Below are 24,765 nucleotides of genomic sequence, written 5' to 3'. Positions count from 1 at the left end.
GGAAGTGAATTATTTATTGTGGCTGCTCCAAAATGATCTTGCCCCGTATCAAGTAAATATCTCATGCGTTTCTAGAAAAAACAATAATTGTTGAGGACCATTTTATGTGTCAATAATGCTTTCCTATTTTGGATTTGCTAACTGTGATGGACAGGTATACATGATTGAAAGCCTGATTGAAGCTTTGCTCTAGCAGCACTCTACTTTTTATTTAGGACTTCCATATATGGCAAAGGTAATGGTCTTAATAATAAATGAAACTCTTTGTCTTAGCTAGTTTTTCCATTTTAAAACGAGGCTTCTGTCATCAAAAGTGTTGCATTATCTATGACTGACAACTTTATTGTATATCTTAAGTCAGAAGTCTTGTTGAAGACATAATTATACCCTGTAAATAAAATGCAAATTAAGTAATGACTGAGTCTCCAGTGAAAGATGTGCTATTATTATTTTTTTAACTTTGAAATTTATGTTTAAAAATAATATGTATTAAGTCACATTTTCTTAGCGAGCAGAATGATTTTGTGATTATTAATGGCTCCAGTATGTCATGTTGTTTTTCATTAATATTATATCTTAACTATTTGTCCATGGTCTGGAGTTCTAAGGATGAAAGGATAGTAAATCTTTTGAATAGTTAGATTAAATAAGCATTTTTCCTATATATTCTTAAAGCATAAGAATATATTATATGATATATAGTCTACTCTTTCTAAGTAATGTTGTTGTAATCTGTCTCAAGAATGTTTTAATCTACAGATTTGTAAATGTTTTAAAATTGTTTTTAAACTTGATTTTAAAAATCTTGATATATGTTTAGTTGTTTTTTAAAATATGATATTCATACAGTGTTTTTAAAATCTGTTGTTTTATCTTTTGTTAGCCACCTGATTCCCCCATGGGGAGAAAGGTGGCATACAAATAAATAAATAAATAAATAAATAAATAAATAAATAAATAAATAAATAAGAATATTTAGAAAAATAAAAGTAACACTGTAGTCTCAACAAGTGACTAAAATTGTTACACCACTGAAACTAGAAAAAGGGGATTATTCTTAAGAACACAACAAAACAAAACCTTAGTTGAAGCTAAGCTAAAACCCTTTAATTTTGATGGAACTTCAGTATGTTTCTGGATAAGAACCATGTGGTACTGTCCTAGAAGAATTTATTTATTTGTTTATTTGTTTATTTGTTTATTTGATTTGATTTGATTTGATTTGATTTGATTTGATTTGATTTGTACCCCGCCTATCTGGACTACCGGACCACTCTAGGTGGCTAAGAAGAACATATTGGTCTCATTTTTTTTTGACTGAGAACAAGCTGAACAAAAGCTGTATGTTTCTCTCTCTCTCTCTCTCTCTCTCTCTCTCTCTCTCTCTCTCTCTCTCTCTCTGTGTGTGTGTGTGTGTGTGTGTGTGTGAGAGAGAGAGAGAGAGAGAGATTTGGATTCTATGTTTCCAGTGAGGTAACCAACTCAGTCTGACCATTTTGAGTGCCTGTACCTTGTGCTGGGGATTCTGTTGATATATGACTTACCGTGCTGATTGCTGCCCAGCATTCTCCCTTCTGAACCCAGGGAAGATAGTCTTGTAGATGATGCTGAGAACTGGTGGTCTTCGGAAGAAAAGATTAAAGACCACAATTCAATCATTTGGTCCAGTCTTTCACCTTGCTCTCATCTTCCTCAACTACTTTCAAAATAATTTAAGAAATGGGAGCACTTAAATGGGAGCAGGGGTTCTACCTGACATCCAGCATTTCTGCTTGTGAGTGTCTCAGTTACAATCTGTGCAAGGATAGGCTGCACAGGAAAGAACATCCCATAAAATTCTGTATTTTTCAGAATTTCATTCTGAAAGGTCTTCTTGATTTTGACAGTTTCTTGTTTGGAAACGCTGGTTAAAGCATTCCTGTTCCATTAACGTCTTGGGTGCACTGCTAAGCTGGTTTTTGTATTAAATTGATAACTGCTTAGAATGTTCCTGCCTTCTTTGTTAGTTTTATGTGGTGCTTTATGTTATTTTAGATGCATCCACCTAGTTGTTACATGTTTTTTGGGGGACTCTTGAGAAGGCAAAGTGATATGAAAGATAGCGAAATAAATAAATGAAGAGTACTAATAATGCCTTGAAGGAGTTCTGCCACTGTGGATGGAAGGCCTAATGTTGAAAACACAGGCGTTAACTGTAATTAATAATTAGGGCCTTATATCTGCTTAGTGTGTAATGAAAGCACATAATGCACATTTGATCACTTAATGGTTGGTCTGCAACATGTACTGTCAATTTGTGCCCTCAGAAAGCACCACTTACTTGACATTTATAAATGCTGAATTGAGAGAGACACGAAATGGTTACTGTACTTAAAAGCCCCCCCGCCTCTCTCTCTCTCTTTTTTTTTTTTGGAGATAGTTATCCTTAACAGAAGCAGATAATTACTTTCATGACAGTGTAAAAATAACAAGATAATGCCCTCTCAAAGGATATATCAATGCTGCTTTCTCAATAGCTTTCTTTTCTTTTCTTTTTTACAGGTGTAATTGTTTTGGCCATGCTGATCACTGTGATACAAGTACTAATCCATACAAATGTCTTTGCTCTAAGGAAAGCTACACTGAAGGCAATAATGTGAGTTTCTTTAAAACAGAATTAAGAGTTCTCAGATTTGAATACAGTACATGAATTTTCCAAGTTTTATTGGGTTTGCAACAAACATTTATTTATAGCAGTGTTGATCTGAAATGCAGAGGTCCATGTGATGAAAACATTTACAATCTATGCATAGACCTCTGTTTCAGCAGTCTTTCAAGGCAAGTGCAAGTTGCCAAATAATGTCCACCATGGTGGTTGCCATTTTAAGGCAATTAGTGGACACCACATTTACAGACCATCTTCAAATGTTGGGACACTGGTTGCCAAGAAAACAGAGGGTTGCAGAGTCTGTTGAAAAGAACACACCCTGTGTTCCTTTGCCCATCCAACCCAAAATAATGAGACAAGACACAGTAATATGGGTTAAAACTAGGGGCACAACTTTATTAACTACAGTGGTGCCTCACTTAGCGATTGCCTCGTTTAACGATGTATTCGCTTAGCGATGAGGTTTTTGCACCGATCTTGTGCTCCGTTTAGCGATGTTTCCTATGGGGAAAGTTCGCATAGCGATGTTCGGGACCTTGCTTCGCTTAGCGATGACAGTTTAGGTCTCCCTGTTTCGCTTAGCGATGTCTGTTTTCGCTATTTTTAAAGTGTCTTAAAATGTTCAAAGACTGTTTAAAATGCTTGGAATCGTTAGTGCACCTTGTAAAACCTTTGCAAACTTAATTTAGCTTTGTTCTGATGCTTCGTTAATTTTTGGTGAATTTCCCCCCCATTGGAATGCATTGAACTGTAGGTTTGACAGCTGTTTGCAAAGATTTTACAAGGTGCACTAACAATTCCAAGCATTTTAAACAGTTTTTGAACATTTTAAGACACTTTAAAAATAGTGAAAAGGGACCTGTCAAAACCATTGAAATGCATTGAAACCTATTCAATGCATTCCAATTGGGGAACCGCGTTTTGCTTAGCGATGTTTCCTATGGCGATTTTCGCTTAAGGACGGTAATCTGTTCCCATTGGAACGGATTATCCAGTTTTCAATGCATTCCTATGGGAAATGGTGTTTCGCTTAGCGATGTTTTCCCATAGCAATGTTTTTTTGGGAACCAATTAACATCATTAAGCGAGGTGCCACTGTATTTAACTTTTAACTACCCCCTTTTAACAAGGGGGGCAGCTGTAGTGCTAACAGGTCTGGAACCAACTTCATTCTTGACTAATTGATCCAGCCCTTTGCTCCTGGGAGTTCCTGCTGTAAATGCAATTCTGAGAGGAGGGGTCCCTCACATCCTATGGGCGCCCACTCTAGAACTCACCTGAACCTACCCTGTTTAACACTACCTGCCGTTGTGACTGTACTGCCAGTGACCTATTTAGCTCCCATGTGATCCCTGGGAATAAGAATGGGACAGGTAAAAAGCAACCTGCAGCCTAGAGCCAATCTGGTGCAGGTCAAAAATTCCCACCCGCTCCTGAAGCAACCAGCTACTCTCATTCTTACCCTGGGTGGGAGGGTGGACTGCTTGTCATGCAGGGGGGAGGATGGCGTATGCCACGAGGCCTGTTTTAAAAACTCACATTGAGCCAGTCCTGCCCATCCTCTTGTGAGGCCCCTGCTTGTAAATCTTTGAGTGGGCGTGCAAAGAGTCCCCACCTAGGCAGCACCACGCTTTTGCAGAGTGTCATTCATTCTCTGTAACCACAGTCCAGTTTCTTTAAAGTAAAGCAAAGCTAAGTGTGCTGCTTATATATCTCCCCATAGTGCTTATAGGGCAGTTTACAACTTAATTATGCAGAAACACACTGGGGGTGTCCCCAGTGACCTGGGTACTCAATTTACCAACCCAGGAGGATCGAAAGTTGAGTCAACCTTGAATCAGCTACCTAAGCCCAGGATTGAACCAGGTTGTGAGCAGAGTCTTGTCTGCAGAACTGTAGTTTAGCCACTGGGCCGAGAGGCTCAGTAGCAGTTCTACTTTTAAAAAGGGTGTGCGCTGCAATATGCATTTTTTTACCCACTCATTTGGAGTAAAAAACTGCTACTAGGCTGGGAAGCAGATGACAGTCTTGGATTGCACCTCTGTTTCAGCTTTTATTTAACATTACTATCAATAACAAGATCAATGGACACTGATGTTGCTTTTTCCTCTTCTGTGCTGGAGGAGCCTGTCTGGCTAAGCATGGCACTATCCTGCCTTGAATACAGTGGTGCCTCACTTAGCGATGTTAATCCGTTCTGGAAAAAACATCGCTAAGTGATTTAATCGCTAAGCGATATTAAAAAGCCCATAGGAACGTATTAAAACGCGTTTAATACGTTCCTATGGGCTAAAAACTTACCTTAAAGCGAAATTCCTCCATAGCGGTGGCCATTTTGGGTGCCTCTACAGCGAAGCAAAACAGTGGTGGCCATTTTGTTTTTGTGGCAGCCATTTTGGAACCGCCAATCAGCTGTTTTAAAAAGTTCGCTTTGCCATGATCACTTCCCCGCGATCATCGCAAAGTGAATTTTAGCCATAGGGGCCATTGCTAAGTGATCGCTCCAGCGATGGCCAAAAGTCCATCGCAAAGCAATTTCATCAGAGCGATCGCTAAATGAGGCACCACTGTACTTGGAAGTTCTCTGCTGGGGCACTTGGTTTGGCTAAGCGTAAACCATGTCTCCAAGCTATTGCTCAAACATTTCTGCATGGTCACTACACTGCCTATCATCACCCTCAGAAAGGGGAAACATTGATTTCGGGCCATGCTGACTGTCCTGTCCTTCTACTGAACTGAATTTTACCATCTGCAAACCTTACAGTCCCTGTTTTCTCAGTTCTACCTGACCTCTCTCTGATCTAACCCTCCATCCCAAAAAGTTCACTTTTTGGGATGGAGATTCTTTCCCCCCTTTCCAGCCCCAGTGCCTCCTCTTTTGCCTTGGAAGGATAAAGCAACTCAAGATTTACATTCCTAGTTTGGAACATTAGACAATGGAAGAGATGTGTTTATCTCCTGTCCTTGCTATTGGTTAGAGATGTAGTTTACCCAGCCCTGTGTGTACGCAGTTAAGGATTGGCAGAAGAAACAGACAAAGTGCATAACAGAGATCCCACTGCATCACTGGGAATGAATTTCCTCAAATGAACAACCCTTATAAATATATAACTTTTTTTCAGGCATTTAGTGAGCAATATACCAAAAAACTACATAGCACAAAATTATTTTTGCAGAAAATGTTTCCTAATTTGTTAGATACCACTCTTATATATAATTACAGCATTTATGTGTGTATAATTCAGAGATTTATGACAATTTTTCCCTTCTGGAAGCTGTAGTAAAGGTTTTTGAAAAATATAAAATAAAATACAGAACTGGATCTATTCCAGAATGAAAATATGCCCTCAATTTCACTCTGCCCTGCTAGCCATTACAGTAATACTTCATAAACAGGGCTTTTGTGAATTAGATTGCAGCCAATTTGGCAAGTGATGGCACAGTTAAACCTTGATAATGTTCCAGTTCTTGACATTGGAAGGTGTGTAAAGGAATGTTTTTAACTGACTTTGCCAAACATTAGAGAAGCCGAAGGTTAAGGGCACAGATGTAGTGTCCCAGAAGATCCTTGTTCATACTCTCTCTGCCATAGGAACCCTTTGAAGATGCCTTCAGTCACAGCACTTGAACTAAGCCCATGGCAAACACAGAAGTACTGTTTGATTTCTTTCCTTTCTGTTTTTTCCCCCATGCCTTTTCTTATCCACTCCTTCCCCACCTTTTGTTTGCTGGCTCCATGATTTTCTATGACAAAAATAGATGATAAGGGGGATAAAATAATCAAAGTAAGAAAATATTCCTTTCATGATTTGTATTATTATAAATATGGCACCATCAACCTGTGTTTGCAGGAAACTTCTGCGCCCCCCCTCCCCAGATCTCTGTCAAAAGGAGCTTACAATTTAAAGCATGGCAGTGTGGCAACAATGGGGGGGGGGCTGGGGAACAGCTAATTTTTTTAAAAAAACTCTGTAATGGCCGGATCTTGTGGACTGTTACAGCGTTATGTAGAGCTTGGAAGCAAAGAGTCAGAAGTAAAGTAATTAAATGTAACAAATTACTTTGTGGGCAACAGAGGAATAGCAAAATTACTTCTCAGAAATACAGGAGTTAGCAGAACTAACTCAATAAAGTTCCTTGTGTAATCTTATCTAGTTATTTTACCTCTAAGGGGAATTTACAGTAAAATTGCAAAGTTCAAGTGCGCCTTTGAGTTTCAAAGGGACACTTGAACTTAGTCAGCTGCACATGCAAAGTCTAATAAAATATCAATTCAATTGCATCTACATGAATTCATTATGTGGATTCACCCCTCCAACACAAACATATAGGAATTACACCTAGACCAAGTTGTCAAGTGCCTTAGTTATCTAAATGGCAACAGCAGCTTTGGCCTCCCCAGCTCTCCCACTCTTTTGGATTCAAATTCTTACTCACAGCCTGCTCTTTCTTAGTCCAACCCCTTTTGGCTGAACCAATATTTCATAAGAGTTAGACATGCAGAAAACTTCTCCTTGATTTTAGCTTTTATCCAGGGCGTTGGTGTCCGTGAAGTGGATGGGCTTGATGCTGTATTATCTTATTTTGTTTATTATTCATTAGCACCACTTGACGTACTTCTGGATGGGCAATCTCAGCAAAATAATAGACTTTTTTTCCAATGGGGGTAGGTTGCAAACAACTAATAATAATCCTGCATCATTTATTAAGAGCTACATCAACTTGTTTGGCATGTACTGATTTCTACCATATGGCACTACATATTCTGCTCTGGAGGGACAAAACTGTTGTTCTTATTGTTTGAGAATGTGCACTCCAGTCTGATCCAGCCAGTTTCCCTATTATGTTATTTATGGTGGCAACTTTCTGTTCAGTGTTTAGACAACGTTTTTTGTAAGTCAGGGTTCAATTCAGAGCAATGGCAAAATATTTTGGGTTAGGGCAATGTTCCAAAATCTAGTTTTCCCACTTAACTCAGAGCTTCCTCTCTGTTTCTTTGTGCTTTAAGTGGAAAGCACAGACCTGTGTTTTTAAAGGATTGATTTCAGCTGATTGAAAGATCTTCCAATGCAGACGTTATCTGGTGCTTGATGGCTTCAAAGGTATCCCCTGGACTGCCAAGGCAAAATCATCAGCATAGAAGAAGCTCCTGGAGTATGGGAATGCTGGTTAACCATTTGTGTAAATGTGAAAAAACAATGGTGCCAGAACACTACTCTGTGGGAAACCATTCCTTTGATTTCACAGTGACTGTGCCTTCCTTGAAATTCAACAAAGGATCTTCACTTTAAAAGTAGAGCAGCAACCATTTTGCTTAGTCCATGCTCTTTAGGGAAAAGGTAGGGGTTCTTGAGCAGCACTTGGTGGTGGACAGTATCTTATATCACTGTAAGGTTGACAAATGCTTTGTTGTTGTTGTTGTTGTTGTTTAGTCGTTTAGTTGTGTCCGACTCTTCATGAACCCATGGACCAGAGCACGCCAGGCCCTCCTATCTTCCTTTCCCTTCCAGACACGTCCACAGCTGAGCGTCCTTTCGGCTTTGGCCCATCCACTTCATCAGCTCTGGAGCTACTTGTACTTGTCCTCCGCTCTTCCTCGGTAGCATGTTGGACGCCTTTTGACCTGAGGGTCCCATCTTCCAGTGTCATATCTTTTAGCCTTTTGTTTCTGATCATGGGGCATTCTTGGCAAAGATACTGGAGTGGAATTGCCGGTTCCTACCCCAGGTGGATTGCGTTTAGTCAGAACTCTCCACTATGACCTGTCCGTCTTGGGTGTTCCTGCACGGCATAGCCCATAGCTTCTCTGAGTTACTCAAGCCCCTTTGCCATGACAAGGCAGCAATCCATGAAGAGGTGACAAATGCTGCTCCAGTTATTTTATGTGTTTCAAAACCATCTTCTGTATTTAAGATTTGGGCCATACAACTCTTGCCAAGTCTAAAGCCTGTCTCTTCTGGAATTAGAACAGAGCTGGAAGAGACCCTATGGACCATCAAGTCCAGTCCTTGTCAAGGAGGCACAGTAGAGAATCAAATTCCCAACTTCTGACTCTGCAGCCAGATGCGTAAAGTACTGAGCTATTCAGAAGTTCATTCAACACTTTTTATAAGTGGCATAGGAGGGAGGTTGGCTTGTAGCTTTTGGGGTCATTTCCAGAAATGTTGCGCAGAAAACTTACTGATGCAGCAGCATAACAAGTCCAAATTACTTTCAAAAAGCACAAGGCCTTATTATGCCACCTGACAGGACAGAACCACATGCAGGTTATAGAATGCCTACCCGTACTTACTCTCCTTTCTCTTTTCCACATAATTAGCTACTTTTGATAAGGAAAAATGTGTCCACTTGAATGGTCGCCCTGTTCGCATCTCATTTAAAAGTGAATTTTTGCCTCAATGGTTAACACAAGGAAAGCTGATTAAGCAGGCACACGGGTACCCAGTCATAGATTTCCCCGTGGTGGTGAGATGTACTGTGCATCATTTTAATTGTGAGCATTACTTTTGAGTTTGCAAATATCTACACCCCTCACCCACATTTGAATATGCAAATTTAGGACAAATAATGTCATCCTAATTTTTGATGATGTAGAAGGGACAGTCCTAACTCTCAGTGGAGATGGCAAACCCGTTTAATAATATTAACATTTTAAATTCCCTGTTCCAGACACTAGAAGGGCTGACTCGGAATGACAGCCAAATATTTCTTCTGCCATAACAGTGGATTTTCACTAAGCTTTTCTCATATACTTCTTTTAAAGGCTATCACAAATTTACCTTTTCAGTACTTTACACTCCCCTGCTTTTTCCATCAAGTCTTCTCAAGACCTCACTTTCGTCTCTGTTTTATAGCGAAAATGGTTCCGTTGCCAAAAAATAAAAAAAAATCCCTATTTCATCTTGATAAACAAAATTCCATCTCTTATTTTTAAATTCTGTCACACATTATGATTTGCTTTTAGCAACTTGAAAACATACGATGATCACACTGTTCCAGTGGATTTGTAAGAGGACATTTAACAGTATAATTACAGCAAAGATTGCGAGAAAAAAAGGAGTGAAAAGCTTGCATTTGTACATGCAGAAAGGTTTGAAAGGAAATGTTACAAGATTTAGGCTTGAGTGTCCTTTATACAGTATATATATATGGTCTGAAGGCTGATTAGAAACCAACAAAATATTAGATTGATCCCATCAACTTTTGAAAAGTTGAACCTCTGCTGTTGAAATGACGGTCTATCACTAATATTAAGTTTCTAAAGTAAGCCTTTTAAAAATTCAAGTTGACACTGTCTTTTTAATTAGAACAAGTATTGTGAAATGGTACTTTGTGAGGACTAATTATAAATATTTAATATGATCTGGAGTTCACCAAGCTGTCTAGCAAGAGCTGTGGTTCTGTCAAGATTATGGCTGGGACAGAGAGGCTTGCACAAACCACTCAGTCACACTACCCAGGCATTCCTGGCATGGGGATGCTCCAGGGCTTGGTGTGCTAATGGTTGGCGGGGAATCTTCCTGCCTAGAACCCCTCACTCACTTTGAGTCACTCTAACTCCTCAGTGCTTTCTTCCAGCCTGCCCATCCCAGTATGAACTAAGAGAAGTGAGTTTTAAAGGCAACAGAAACCCCTCCTCACTTATTTTCCAGTTTCTTGACAGGTTCTGCATTTAAAAAAAAACACTTAAATTAGGGTATAATCTTATACACACTAACCCGAGAGTATACCCATTTGGATTCAATGGGGTTGAGCACCAAATAAAATTTGCACAGTATTGTACGCTTTCTGATTATATTACTCAGTTGTTTCTTTGTCAGCGGTCTTAGTCATGAACACGAAGATTTAATGTGAACAAAGGTCACTTCCTTTAAAATTGGTCATATTAAAACATTTTGACTTTAAGACTTGCTGGAATTTTCTAGCAGAGATGCTAGAACCATCAGTCTCACTCGTGCACCTCAACTGATCTTGATAATTTATATATTTGTTTCATATTCCTTCATTCACCTATCAATGGAGCAGTAAAATAGTATGAATATAATAAAAAGCAAATGAATAAAAGCATGCAATTTCTTTAAAAATTAAAAACATATTGTTCAGATGAATATACCGCCTACTCAATTAAAGGCGGCATGTGAGGATAGTTGCCAGAAGTAGGTCCTTTTGGCAGAGGTAATGAGAGGTACACTTTTTAGTAAAGTATTTTAGAGTCTAGAAGTGGCCAAAGCAAAAGGACTTTCTTCCCACTGTACCTCAGTTGCCTAAGAAGAGGGTACATCTTCACTAAAGATCTCAAGACTCATACAGGTGTGTTAAAAAAACAATATGGTCCTTCAGATGTTTATACAGGGTGATTAAAGTTCTAAAAAGGAAAATTCCCTGATGTCTTCTTTTGAACTGTTTCATACAACATACTATTTTCTTATTAGGAGATTAATAGAGTGAACAGTGAAAACTAAAGGAGTTACTGGACCTTGAAACTAACTGATTTTATTTTAGTGTGAGCTTTTGTGGATCGTGGATTATTGCAGAGTATAGATTTCAACCGGTCGCTTCCATGGTAGTTACTTTCATAGAGGGAATTTGTTTTGGGTATGCATAGCATGGATAAAGTGGATCTAAGTGTGTAACACATTAAGTGGTACTAGAATGGGCACAAATCAGAAAAATTGTGATTTGCTTTGATTCATGATTCATCAAGGTCACTGAATCATGAATTACGATTTACAATTTTTCTCTCTCGAATTGATGACTCGAGTCAACAATTTGTTTTTTATTTTAAAACACTATTAAATGGCCTCCAAGGCACCTAGAGACATGCCAATTGCAGGGAGGCCTCCTTTGATTCTATGCTACAATCCCTCCAAGTTTGATTAAACTTGGATTTTGAATGTCTGAGTTATACACCCACAAGGAGCCCCCCGCAGGAAAGATCTCCCCAAGCATCTGGAAATACCAAGGACTATCTGATTTTTAAAGATGCAAGCAACCTATCAAATATTTCTGTTAGTTGAACATCCATGGAATAAGACAGCTGCTGTCGTATTGCACAAAATGAGCAACATTCATAACTTGTGCAACTTCCACAATCTGGACAAAAGTCATTTTCAGACAAGTTATAATTCTGACAGTTGTGTGGAAGATACTTGACTGTCTCACAGACAAGTAGAGATCATTTGTGGCTCACAAGACAAGTGAGGATTTAGATGCTTATTAAGAAGCAGTTAATCTTGGGAATGTACCCCAATATATAGATAACGTGACAGAAATTGAAACGGTTTGTGAATATAACCATCCCAGAGGAATGCTTTGGAAGGCAGAGTGAGATCTCTGTTTCATGCCAGGAAGAGCTTTATCAAGTCTTGACCTCAATTTTTTTTTTTAAAGAAGAAACTCTGTTTATGAGTAACTCTTTATTAAGTAATGGCATCTAATGCATGAAAGTTGAAATGTGTGACAAGAGCATTTAAAATTAAAATGTACCGGCATCTTTTAACTATAATTTTGATGTAACCATGTCCTTTTTGTTACATGATAATTATTATGTAGTGACATGATAATTGTAAGATAGGCAAAATATCGTTCTGACTATTTCCATCTTTTGAAGTGTGACACCAGCTGCATTTGGATTAGATTTGTTATATTTTGTGCTAATTTGGGTGTTTCCCAATATGGAATGGTTAAAGGACTGTCAGTTGTTGTTGTTTTTTTAAAGGATGAGTTATAGTTTATTGAGAAAGCTCTTCTTTGGCTGCAGAAGGTTGAACGTTCAAACCCTGACATTTGTAGGTAGGGCTGGAATTCCTCAGTCCAGTAGCTTTGGAGAAATGCTGCCAGTGTCATCAATACTGGGCTTGTACATGTCAGCAACTGAAGGAGTGATACATGGGGTGTAATATTTGAGCCCCAAATTTTTATGCATTATCTACATGATCATGGGAGTGGAATAATTCTTCAGGTTGGAGAGATGGCTACATTGGTATTCTTAAATGGAAATTAACAAATTCTTATTGAATTGGCCTATTTATAGCATTAGCTACATAGTACCTAACTGGGGCTTTTAGTTTACAGGCTCTGTGGCTTTCAGTGCCAATTGTTGGAAGCAAACAAAAGAAAAGGACTGCTATCTTCATTTAACAACACAACAACAGAGCTACAAAAAACTGCAACATTAGGAACAGCATACATACTGTGCCAATCTTTAACAGATACTTGGTTTTTTGGTTAAAACCTATATCTGTTATATAATACCAGTCAATGTTTTTATAATTTTGACTGACTGTGTCTGTTATTTTTGATTATAACGATGATGACTGCACTCTAAATCACAGTGCATTCAAATAAAAACCAATAATGTACAAACATGCAATGCAAACTTTAACTGCAATCATAATATTATGTATATACTAGGTATACATACCTGTGCACCAACATAAAACTCAGAATAGGCAATGATCAAGAAGAATTAACCAACTGTTTGAAAAAAAACTAGTTAAGAAGTTCAGATAAAAGATGTTGGTCACTAACTTCTCCCTACAACCAACACCTATGGCTCCAACTTCCTGGCCTGTGGTCTATACAGAAGAATAGCAGGTTTGGTATCTGTTAAAAATAAAGGACTAAATAGAAAACAAGTCAGGTGTAGGGCTCTTCCTCTTTTATGTTTGCTAATCAAGGTAGATGGGTGGGTGGGTTGACTTCAGATCTGTGGGGATCACTTTTATTTTTTTACTAGAGGCCTCAAACCAACAAAGGGTCAAAGCAAGCATCAAGAAGAATTGATATTTCAAATTATTACCCTTTTTTTCCTCCTAAGAGGTATCTGCCTCAGCAATCTAATTTGCAAACAACAACTGTATTTACCTTCTTTTACGACTCTCTGCAGCAAAGAACTGACAACTATTTCTATGAATATTTTGTTAGTAACAGCCAGTAAAAATATTTGTCATCAACAATGTGAAACTGTGGTTCAATATACAGCCTTTATGCCAGTTTTTCTGTCCTGAAGAATAAGAGAAATGAATGATTCCACATTAATTATCCTTCTTTTTACTTCATTTAGTACAGGTACTTTCATATTGCCTAGTTGAGCAATATTAATATTTAGTAGCTTCACAAAGTTTTCCAGTGGATTTCAGAAGGAGCAGATACCATATTTGAACATTAGAAGCCAAGTCACATCTTGGACTCATTCTCAATGTCCTTTTTATGAAAAGCTTTGGCATGAAGCTGAGCAATATAATGTACTGCATTTGGTACTACAAAATGATTTTAATATATTATGTGAGTATCGCTGTGAGAGTATCATATAGTTACAGAATCAAGCATCCTTTTCTTCGTCCTTAGAATGAGTTCACAACAATACTACTTTATACTACTTTTATATATAAGAACATTAGTATCAAGTGTGCAATCTAATTTTACAGCCATTTTGACACAGAGGGGCTTGAATCAAAATCTGATACATGCAGGCTTCAATTCACAATACGTTCCTCCTAAGTACATTATCACTCAACAACTTTGCTAGGATAATGAAACGTATTCTTTGGATGCTTTTGCAGTTGAGGTACTTGAAGACATGCAAATGCCTTGCAATAGAGAAACCATTTTGGAAATACTGTACTTCCTAAGAAATAACCCTGAATCAACTGGTAATATTTAATTCCTGCTTGAGGACCCTCCCTCTGAAGAATTGTTAGAGAATTTTTCCATCCTCAGGAGAAATTTTGTGAAATGATACTCCTGATTTCTATTGGTACACAACTGTAAATGGAGCTTCTCTACTGGTGGAAGAAGCTGAGGTAGCAAATTTTCCTATTTTTTTCTTCCCTTTCCAAGCTTGTAACATTACTTTTAAAAAGGAATTTGTGTCATTCAATATTTTGGATCAATAAGAGATCATCTCAATTATTGTTAACCCAGTTGCAGGAGTAACTCATTCCATTCCCTGTTACTAACACATTGCCCTTATTGTTACTGTCCGGCCTTTGAAAAATACATGAAAATCCTTGCTGGTTCTCCCTAGAGTGGCAAACTCTGTTTATTGCACTTTGAAACTCCAGTACTGTGAAGCGCGCATGCACATAATAAAGTTACACTTTGCTTGGTACTTTATTCCCAGACAATTTGAATTACAACATCCTCATACACAACCCTACTAGAGATGGGATAGGATTTGTAGGCCAGCACACCGAAAATGCCAAGTTAAATGGGATTATCTAAACTCAATAGTTGCCAGAGCAGCATTACTGCACTATTAAAAAAATAGATTAATTACTTTCTGAGGAAACATACACAAAAATATTCTGTGGGCCAGCATGGTAAATCCACAATTGAAAGTCTCACTTCTGTGTTTAGTCGTTTAGTCGTGTCCGACTCTTCGTGACCCCATGGACCAGAGCACGCCAGGCCCTCCTGTCCTCCACTGCCTCCTGGAGTTGTGTCAGGTTCATGTTGGTTGCTTTGCAGACACTGTCCAGCCATCTCATCCTCGGTCGTCCCCTTCTCCTCTTGCCATCACACCTTCCTAACATCAAGGTTTTTTCCAAGGACTCTTTTCTTCTCATGAGATGGCCAAAGTACTGGAGCCTCAGCTTCAGGATCTGTCCTTCAAGTGAGCATTCAGGGTTGATTTCCTTTAGAACTGATAGGTTTGTTCTCCTTGCAGTCCAGGGGATTCTCAAGAGTCTCCTCCAGCACCACAATTCAAAGGCATCAATTCTTCGGCGGTCTGCTTTCTTTATGGTCCAGCTCTCACTTCCATACATCACGACAGGAAAAACCATAGCTTTGACTATTCGGACTTTTGTTGGCAAGGTGATGTCTCTGCTTTTCAAGATGCTGTCAAGATTTGTCATCGCTTTCCTCCCAAGAAGAAGGCGCCTTTTAATTTCAGGGCTGCTGTCTCCATCTGCAGTGATCATGGAGCCCAGGAAGATAAAATTTGACACTGCCTCCATATCTTCCCCTTCTATTTCCCAGGAGGTGATGGGACCAGTGGCCATGATCTTAGTTTTTTTGATGTTGAGTTTCAGACCGTTTTTTGCACTCTCCTCTTTCACTCTCATTACAAGGTTCTTTAATTCCTCCTCACTTTCTGCCATCAGAGTCTCACTTCTAGCATTACCTTTCTCAATGACTTTCTCCAAAACAGAACTTTTTAACCCTCAGATTCCAGTTCTGTATGTGAAGATAACACTGATGACCCCACCTTGCAAAAATATGGTAAGGACAACTGAGCTGTTGTACACCAAGCACTTCAAACAAAATCGTTTGACTCATTCAGTTTCCATAGTTGGGCAGGTATACCAAGTGTGTCCCCCTTTGTTTTAAATGACTGCTTCTTGTACTATTTATTTATTTATTTATTTATTTATTTATTTATTTATTTATTTATTTATTTATTTATTTATTTATTCAATTTTTACCCCGCCCCTCTAGACAACTTCTACTCGGGGCGGCTTACAAAAATTAAAACACATTAAACAATGTAAAAAAAAAATAACTAGCATCTCTAAATCTCATATCATTTTTAACAGTATAGCTACATTTATATCCCACTTTCCCCCAGTGAGAAAAAAAACTGGCTCACCTTTTCCCCATTTTATCATCATGACAACCCTGGAAGATAGGTCAAGCTAAGAGGAAGGGAAAGAGGGACTGATGTGGTCAACATGCTTTCTCCCACTAACCTTAGTACAGAGCATGTGCTTATCTTCTGGAATTGCCTAGCACTGGGTAGTTCGCAATGAAAGAAATCTTTTTTTTTTTAATTTGTGTGTGGTGTACGTATATTTAAGCTCCAGTGTTAAAAAGCCAGGAAATTTAACTCTTCAAAAATGTGGTTTATTAATGTGTGGTTTATTAACATGGGACATTGTGCTTCTATATCCATGATTTAAAAAATTGGCCCGATATTGCTGCACAATATCATGCCTGTGTTGCTAACAGGAAAAAGGATACCAAGTTTTACATAGCAAAGGGCAGCCTGAATGCTGACATCAATGGCAGCAGTCATGATGTTCTACAGGCTACCCTCTTCTGCTTACTGCCATACCCTATCCAGAGGCTCCCAAAAGATTCCCCAAGGTAGGGGGAACCCCAGGGAGCTATAAAACCTAAGGGGGGGTGTAGGAAACCTTCCCTGAGGTTAAATTAAATGTTTCTGAAGCCAAGTTTGAGCCATGTCAACAGGGTTTTGCCCTATGAAAATAAGCTCACAGGGCAAAACCCTGTTGGTGTGTCTTTGCATTTTTTAAAAAGAAAAAATTGGATTTTTCTTTTTGTTTCTTTCTTTATATTTACAGTTTACCTAATCCTGCGGGTTTCAGGAAGGTCAGCATGACTTTTTAAAACAAAAATGGCCACTTAAAACCACTGCCTTTGTTCACAGGAACATAACCAGAAGCATATATATTCAGCATGAATGGAAATGAAATAACCTCAGATTGATTGCCGTGGCCAGGTTTGACACAAAGGATGGAAGGGAAACCTACCTAGATAAACTGGATATTTTACAAGCTAGAAAATTCTGAATAACTTTCCCAAGATGCATGTGGTAGTGATGGCTTTGTCCATGAACTCATCCTTGGCAAACAGATTTAATTTCACAGGCCATAGATCTTAGATTTTGAAAATAATTTGTGGAAAGTATTTATTGAAACAGCAAGGTGTTGTCTCGAATATCCAAAGATCTGATTCCCAGACAGCCGGGTAATACTGTGAACTGTGAAGGAGCCATTGTATTATCAAAAAACTTGGTTGTTTTCCTCCAGGAATACAATTTACTTTGCTGAGCTGATGAAAATCCATATGAGATTTTAGTTTCAAATAGCCAATTAAAATTGAAGTTGTCAGAGTTATCTCAAAAAGAGCAAGCTGGAATAGTGACAGCAAATTAAGGAGGCTCCTATTTAGGTTTGTAAAAAGTACGGTGACCAAGTAGATATGGTTTTCAATATTACCAAACAGAGTCTGGAATTGTGACTTAACTGAAAGGATTCATCCAGTATCTTCATCATTATTTAAAATAGATACTGTGGTCTAGGCACTGGGTGCATAGTTAAAACTAAATTTAATAACTTGCATAACATAACACTTAATTCTAGCAGCATAAATGGGCTTGACTTTTAGAATCATGTTTGAACATGGCACAATTTTGTCTTCATTTTGTCCAAACTGTGACATATTCACCGTTAGAGGCCATGCATATTCATAGCCTTAGCTGGTTTAGAAATTGCATGTACAAATAGGTGCTCTTTGACAGTCCTGTACATTGAATAAAGGATCAGAACATTATGAACTAACAAATGGATCTACATGATATATGGATACATACAGGCACAATCTCACTCTGAAGCTTCAGGTTGTCTACTCCACCCTTGCCTAGGACTAAAAGTCAGCTATACTACTAGGTCAACTGAGCCATTCATCTGACCATGAAGTCAGATCAAAGGAGACCTTGACAGTTCCATTCCATTCTGCTGGTTAGGGTTCAATGACCCCAGGTTGTACAATGTTGATTATCATCACAAGTGGATGTGAATAATACCGTATTTTTCGCTCCATAAGACGCACCTTTCCATAAGACGCACCAATTTTTTAGGAGAAGAAAATAGGAAAATATAATCTGTTTTCTTAGCTCCATAAGACGCACAGACTTTCCACACTCCTGTTTTGTGGGAAAAAAGTGAGTCTTATGGTGCAAAAAATACAGTAATTTTAAATCCCTCATATATAGAGAGAGTATATATGTGTGTGTGTATATATCTAGGTCTTCGAGATTCTTCAGCTGCAGCATGAAAACATTTTCTGCAGTTTGCAAATAAATAAATAGACAAAAAAGAGGGGGGGAATGCAGTCAAACAGTCCAAATAACCTACAACAACCATTGTGTCCTGGCCGTGAAAGCCTTCGAGAATACAGTACCAAAAAAACCCCACAACTCATTACAAAAGTAGACTTTGGAGTGTTAGATTTTAGAAGGAACTTGTTTTGCCTATTTTTGGCAGCCAAATTGCCATTATCATTGCCCTGACTGTATGAGCATTTTGTTGCATTGTGTATGTTTAGCACTTTGTGTTGTCATTACCAAAAGGCCAGAAAAATACAATACCCTCTGCTTCTCTATAGTAGCCAATTCTGATATTGAGCATAGACATATTTATTTTTTAAAAGGGTAAAACCAAATACTTCCTTTTGCAAAAATTCAAAATGCACCTAAAAGCACCTTAAAGGCCCGTTAAAAGTAATTTTTGAAAGGAAGTATTACTCATTTTATCTAAAAAGTAAATTTATATATTCCATGTTAACAAAATATAGCTGGTCATTTCTGAGTTCTGAGCAAAACTATTTTTTTCTTTGTTAAGCTAATTAAACTTAGCTAAAGCTAAAAAAACTAGCTAAAAAAAGACACAAACAATTCATTTCATGCTTCCAGATCCTAACACTAGCACTCATTGAGTGTCAATGAAAGGGAGACCTTGGTCTATCTTATTAGCATTTTTCTGACTTGAACATCTTCTGTGCCTTGGGCAAGATTGACCTTGAAAGCCAATGCCACCAAAGTTCCAGCAATAGTTATTACAAAGCTGGGACTCGTGAAGTACATATCAATTCATGAAGTTCTCTGGTATGCCCATGGTAGCTGCATTTTGAGTTAGGACCCAGAGCCTAAGAACAAGAGTAGCATTTGAACCTGATTCTGAAGATGATTCCTGCAGTTCATTCAAATCATATTTCATTAGTAGCTGAGCTGCAAGGCACCTCTAACACTGACATTAATGCATCACAAATAGAGATGGGCACAAACTGCCAGTTTGGCAGTTCGTGCAGGTTCAATTATAAGCCAAACAGGCGTTTGGTGCTTCAAAGCCCTGCCTCCTCCAGCAGTCACCCACTAGGAAGCAGATCCTTCCCCACCTCCTCTGGGTGCTGCCTCTGAGTGGATGCCCAACAGAGGAGGCAGGGCTTCATAGCGCTGAACACCTGTTTGGCTGATAAATGAACCTGCAGGACCCACCAAAGTGCTGTATCTAACCACAAATCATGTGGACCCTGGTTTCTCAAGTGTACCTCAGGAAGATATGATTACATTGCAAGCAACAGCCAAATGCTCTGCTAGCTCCTGAAGCTTATACTAGTAGTGTATACCTTTTCTTCAGTCACAACTATCTTATCATCCAGCAACTAACTACCCTGATCCCATCTGTCAATCCCTAGGAATGGGAGATATGAGCAGAGACTCTCCATTTTTTTTCAGCAGTTGAGGAAACATCCAGAAAGACAGTTCTTGAAATTATGATGTAAATTCAGTGCCCTGCCCAGTGCCACGTCAAATACTATGCTGTGCTCGTAGGTCTGCTAAATTCCTTTGTTGTTCCTTGTTTGTTTTCTTCATTAGTTCAAATACAAAAGTATCTTGGACGTATCCAGATTCAAGGGTCCAAACTTTGTCTTGTCCAGCATGGATTGAGGTTGCAGCTTGAATGTGCAGTCAAAGAATAGTTTAAGAATAGCAAATCTCAATGAATAATTTGTGACGGACAATTTATTTAAATTATTTAGCCTCCCTGCTGAATGATGGAAGAGATCGTTATAAGGCATTTTATTCTTCCATCTTTCCTGGTTATAGCTGAACATCAAAAGCTAGTGAATGTGACCTATAATGTGTAATGTACAGGGACTTGTAATAAATAAATATTTTCCCAACAAAAACACTTATTTATTAGAAATACATTGCTAACAATCACAACTGTGTAGATTCCAATTAGAATATTTAACTACTTATAACCAGATGTTTCACAAAAACAACAAATCAAACAAATAAAAGCTCACTTGTCCATGAACAATTGTTATACATGATTACACATATTTAAAAGAAAATGGAAGTTTTTGTTTATCAAACATTTTACATGATCAGTGTGAAATATTATAGTTGAAAAATATTTCGCTACAGGTTATTTTCTGAGAATACATTGAAAACAATGGGACTTAACCCAGTTGTTTCAGCAGGATTCGGACACATTGTTAATATTCATTTATGGTCATTTTATGTTATACGTTTGGTTAGCAATGACAGCATATGAAACCAAGCCCAAAAGAGGCATTTAAAAAGTTATATTGATTTTAGTTGAAAAGATTTAAGATGTGCTTAATACATTGTTTTACGTGTGTTTAACAAAAGACTGTAATTAATGGATCATGCAGTCTTGTAGTTTAAGAAGCAAACTACTGGAGAAGATATATATCAATATATACTGATTGTATCTGGTACGTCAGTGGTCCCCAACCTTGGGCCTCCAGATGTTCTTGGACTTCAACTCCCAGAACTCCTGGCCAGTACGTATCTCCTATCCTAAGCAAGTACAAACTTTCCACATATATTTAAGCATACAGCCAGTTAGATAAAACCAGTATAATGGCTATTGTAACAATTTTCCAGGCTAAAACGATCCCTGTTGCATAAATCCTAGCATCTGGGCATGCAAGCACCACATAGAGGAATTGTTCAAGTAGTCGTGACCTCACCGAGCATAAGCCCACCTGCCCATTTTCATTAATGATTATGAAGATAATGCCAGCTGTCTAAACTAGGCCAAAAGGCACAACGTTGTGGAAAAACCCAGATCCAACAGAAGTGGTCTGCATCTGGGAATAAACTTAAAAATCACCTTTTTTGGTGTATGTGGAAAAGAATTTGTACAAAGCTCCTGGGGATGTGCATGCAATGCCCTTGCATCCCATACGGGCAACTTAGTTTTGTTCAGCATTGCTGAGTATTTCCAGTCTTGAAAATGTTAAAATCCATTTCATGGGAGAAGGGAATGGATTCTTGCAACCTATCCCTTGATCAGGCAATATTTGCTCTGAGAAGCATGCCCACTGAGAAGCATGCCATCATGGCAATACAGTAGTTAAGTTACAGTCTTTGGTTGGATAACTCAGCTGACAGCTCCTGGGAGAAGACTCAACCTGTGAGGCCTTAGGCAAGATGATTGGTCCCAGAGTACTATTAGAAGGAGGGATTGATAAACCACTTCTGAGTACTTTAGAAAACCCTGGGAAGGGTCACCATAAGGTAAAATTGACTCCAGGCATGTGCATTGTAAAGTATACATGAACTAGTTGGATGAGAGTCAAGAATTAAAGTTGGCAGAGCATTTGAAAGAGCATTTTCCAAAGAGCAAGCTCCCACTGAACAGGATTCAGTTTTGAGTATATGTGCTTAAGATTCCATTTGGATTACAATAGAGGTCCTGTGGAAGATGTGTTTTGGGCAAAGCATCATTTGCATCTTCTACGATAATGCAGCGCTATAGCACATGAAATACACAGTATGGTATACACATACATAGCTCGATATTCCAAATAATAATCTCTTTATTATTCCCTATTTTCTCCAGTGTGATCACTGTTGGCCACTGTACAATGACAAGCCTTTTCATCCAGGAGATCAAGTTCATGCTTATAATTGCAAACCTTGTCAATGTTATGGCCATGCAACAAGCTGTCACTACAACAGGACAATGGATCCTTATCCTAATGAACACTACAGAGGTGGTGGAGGAGTCTGTGATGACTGTCAACATAACACCACAGGTAATTAACACGACAGAACAGAGTACATCTATAGTCATTGTGGCTGGCTCTTCCATTTTTTTTTCAAAAGTGCCTCTGCATCTGAGGTTGAAGAGCAAGGGAATTTGCATTTGCATTGTGTGCATCAGCCCAGGAAATGGAATTGATTTGGGTTATATGAATCTGCATTACAGAAATAAGCAAACTTAAATAAGGAGACTTTGAAATATGGAGCTCTAGGACTGGTTCATATAAGCAGACATGCAGCATAGTGTATATGAGGTAAAGTGCAGGCCATCATGGCATATACAATGTAATTATGTAGCCCAAATTAAAAGAAGGTTGAGCTAAACAGCAGTATAGTCACCAAAGGGAGGGGTGTAGCATCTATCGGCAAAGCAAGGTGCACTATATCATCACATTTGCTTGTTTGTTTAACTTGTATACCACCCAATAGCGTGACACACACTATTAACAACCAACACATGTAAACTACAGATGATGCAATACCAATAATAAATATTGATGAACAATTAGCAATAAAATAAAACCACAACTTGCTGTATCTGACATAAACTGGATATCAAATGGCACACATTAATAAAAGGCATCTTTAAATGATTCCACTTTAAGCAGATTCTTAAAAATTGGGAGGGAAGGCATCTGGTGAACTGTTATTTGTAATTTATTCCAAAAGTATGAGGCCATAATTGAAAACACCTGATTTCGTGGTGTCCTTATATGTTGCTTTTTTAAACAATTATGACTGCAAGGACGGGTAGCTGTTCTGTAGGAGAGATGTTCCAGCATGTATCAGACTCCTAAACCATTAAGGCCTTTATAGGAAATACATTACTAGCAGCTTGAATTGAGCACAGAATTGAACAAGAAGCTAGTGGAGATGTGCCAGAACTGGAGACACGTGTTCATATCTGTTTTCTTGGTAACCATGGATCCTTCCATATAGCATATAAGGCGCATGAGCATGTGCTTGCGTGCGTGCGTGCACACACACACACACACACACAACACACACACACACACACACACACACACACACACACACACACACACAACACACACACACACACACACACACACACACACACACACACACACACACACACACACACACACACTGCCTTTTCATGTCACATATATGAAAAGTAATTTGATCACCCCCAACTTTGAACTATATGGATGGAAAGAATACTTGCTAAATTCCTTGTTCTTGTTAATTTGGGCCATCTTGACACAACAAGGTTACCTGAATGAGGAATTTTAAGCCCCACAAGATTCCTTGGCCCCAGGAAGACAAATAACTTCCCAACTGACTGAGATTCGTCTGGCGTTGACGCTGATGACATTTCGGCGCCAGGTCAAAATCTTCCTGTTCCAGAAGGCTTTTAATTGAAATAATATCAACTGTGGGTCCTGATGGCAATTTTTAGAGTATCTATTTTAATTGTATTTTAATTGTTGTAAGCTGCCCAGAGACCTTTGGGTAGAGTGGGTGGGATATGAGTTAAATAAATAAAGAAATAAACTCTGTTTTTCCTCCTGTAAACTGCTGTAATTTGTATAAAAAGTCTCTAAGATCCCTTTCTCTTTGAGAAGATAATCCATATTCAGTAACCAAGACTCATAGAACTGGTAGATTATGAAGAAAAATGCCAAACAAAAAACAAATATATCCTTAAACAGTCATCCTATCTTCGGGCAATCTCTGCAATTCATGCAAGTTTCACAATTTTGCAGAAAAAATGTAAATTACCACCCAATGGAAGGACTCTTATTAAGGGTACCTAGAATTTCTCAACTTCTTGTAGGTGCAAGGGATGATACAACTCCTTGTCCTTCCTGCGAGAATGAGACAAGTAAAGATTTATATCCCTGAGGAAATCTATAAAGCACAAGGTGAACAAGCTGAATGTGCAACTTAGCTGAGAATGTCATGTGATTTTTAAAATAATTAGTTACATAGTCTTGGCTTTCCCTAAGGATAGTATGGAAAGCTTGAAGTTCAAGTGTAACTCCTTTAAAAAAAATTATAGAATAGATATCCACGTAGGATAGCTTTATAGGAGTGTTGTGTTATGTAACAGATGGAAGTTTAATGGAGTAAAAAACACTTTGTAACAGGTTCATTGTTTCATATGCTCTGGATCACTAAATTGGCAGGTAGAGATGAAAGGTGCATTAAAATGGACGTCCTGAAAATTATAGAATTCTCTCAAAGGAATAGTCTTTAATTTTGAATTATACAACTAATTTTAATGAATTTGAAGCTATAATGCATAACCTTTTCTTCATTCAGGAAGAAACTGTGAATTGTGTAAGGATTTATTTTATCGGCCTGTAGATGCAACTCTTTCAGCTGTGGATGTTTGTAAACCTTGTGAATGTTGCACAGCAGGCACGAAAAACAGTAGCCACTCGTGTGACAAGGTAAGTAGTATTGACCTCTAGAATAAAATCACATAATAGGGAAAATGTGTATTTCTTGATATTATCTTTTCCCTCCAGGCACAGAATTC

General features: G+C 38.3%; 1 protein-coding gene across 1 annotated transcript in view; it reads left to right on the top strand.

The window, feature by feature from the left end:
• USH2A (usherin) overlaps positions 1-24,765 on the top strand; it is a 559,229-nt gene that overhangs the window by 10,072 nt on the left and 524,392 nt on the right. The window contains exons 7-9 of the mRNA XM_078392221.1: positions 2,542-2,635; positions 22,054-22,249; positions 24,546-24,676. Coding sequence (XP_078248347.1) covers positions 2,542-2,635; positions 22,054-22,249; positions 24,546-24,676 — 421 coding nt within the window. The remainder of the gene's footprint in view (positions 1-2,541; positions 2,636-22,053; positions 22,250-24,545; positions 24,677-24,765) is intronic.

Source organism: Pogona vitticeps, chromosome 1 (genome assembly GCF_051106095.1).
Source record: "Pogona vitticeps strain Pit_001003342236 chromosome 1, PviZW2.1, whole genome shotgun sequence".
Taxonomy (NCBI): Eukaryota; Metazoa; Chordata; class Lepidosauria; order Squamata; family Agamidae; genus Pogona; species Pogona vitticeps.
The sequence above is the reverse complement of the archived record's forward strand: the minus strand, read 5'-3'. Positions and strand labels throughout refer to the sequence as shown.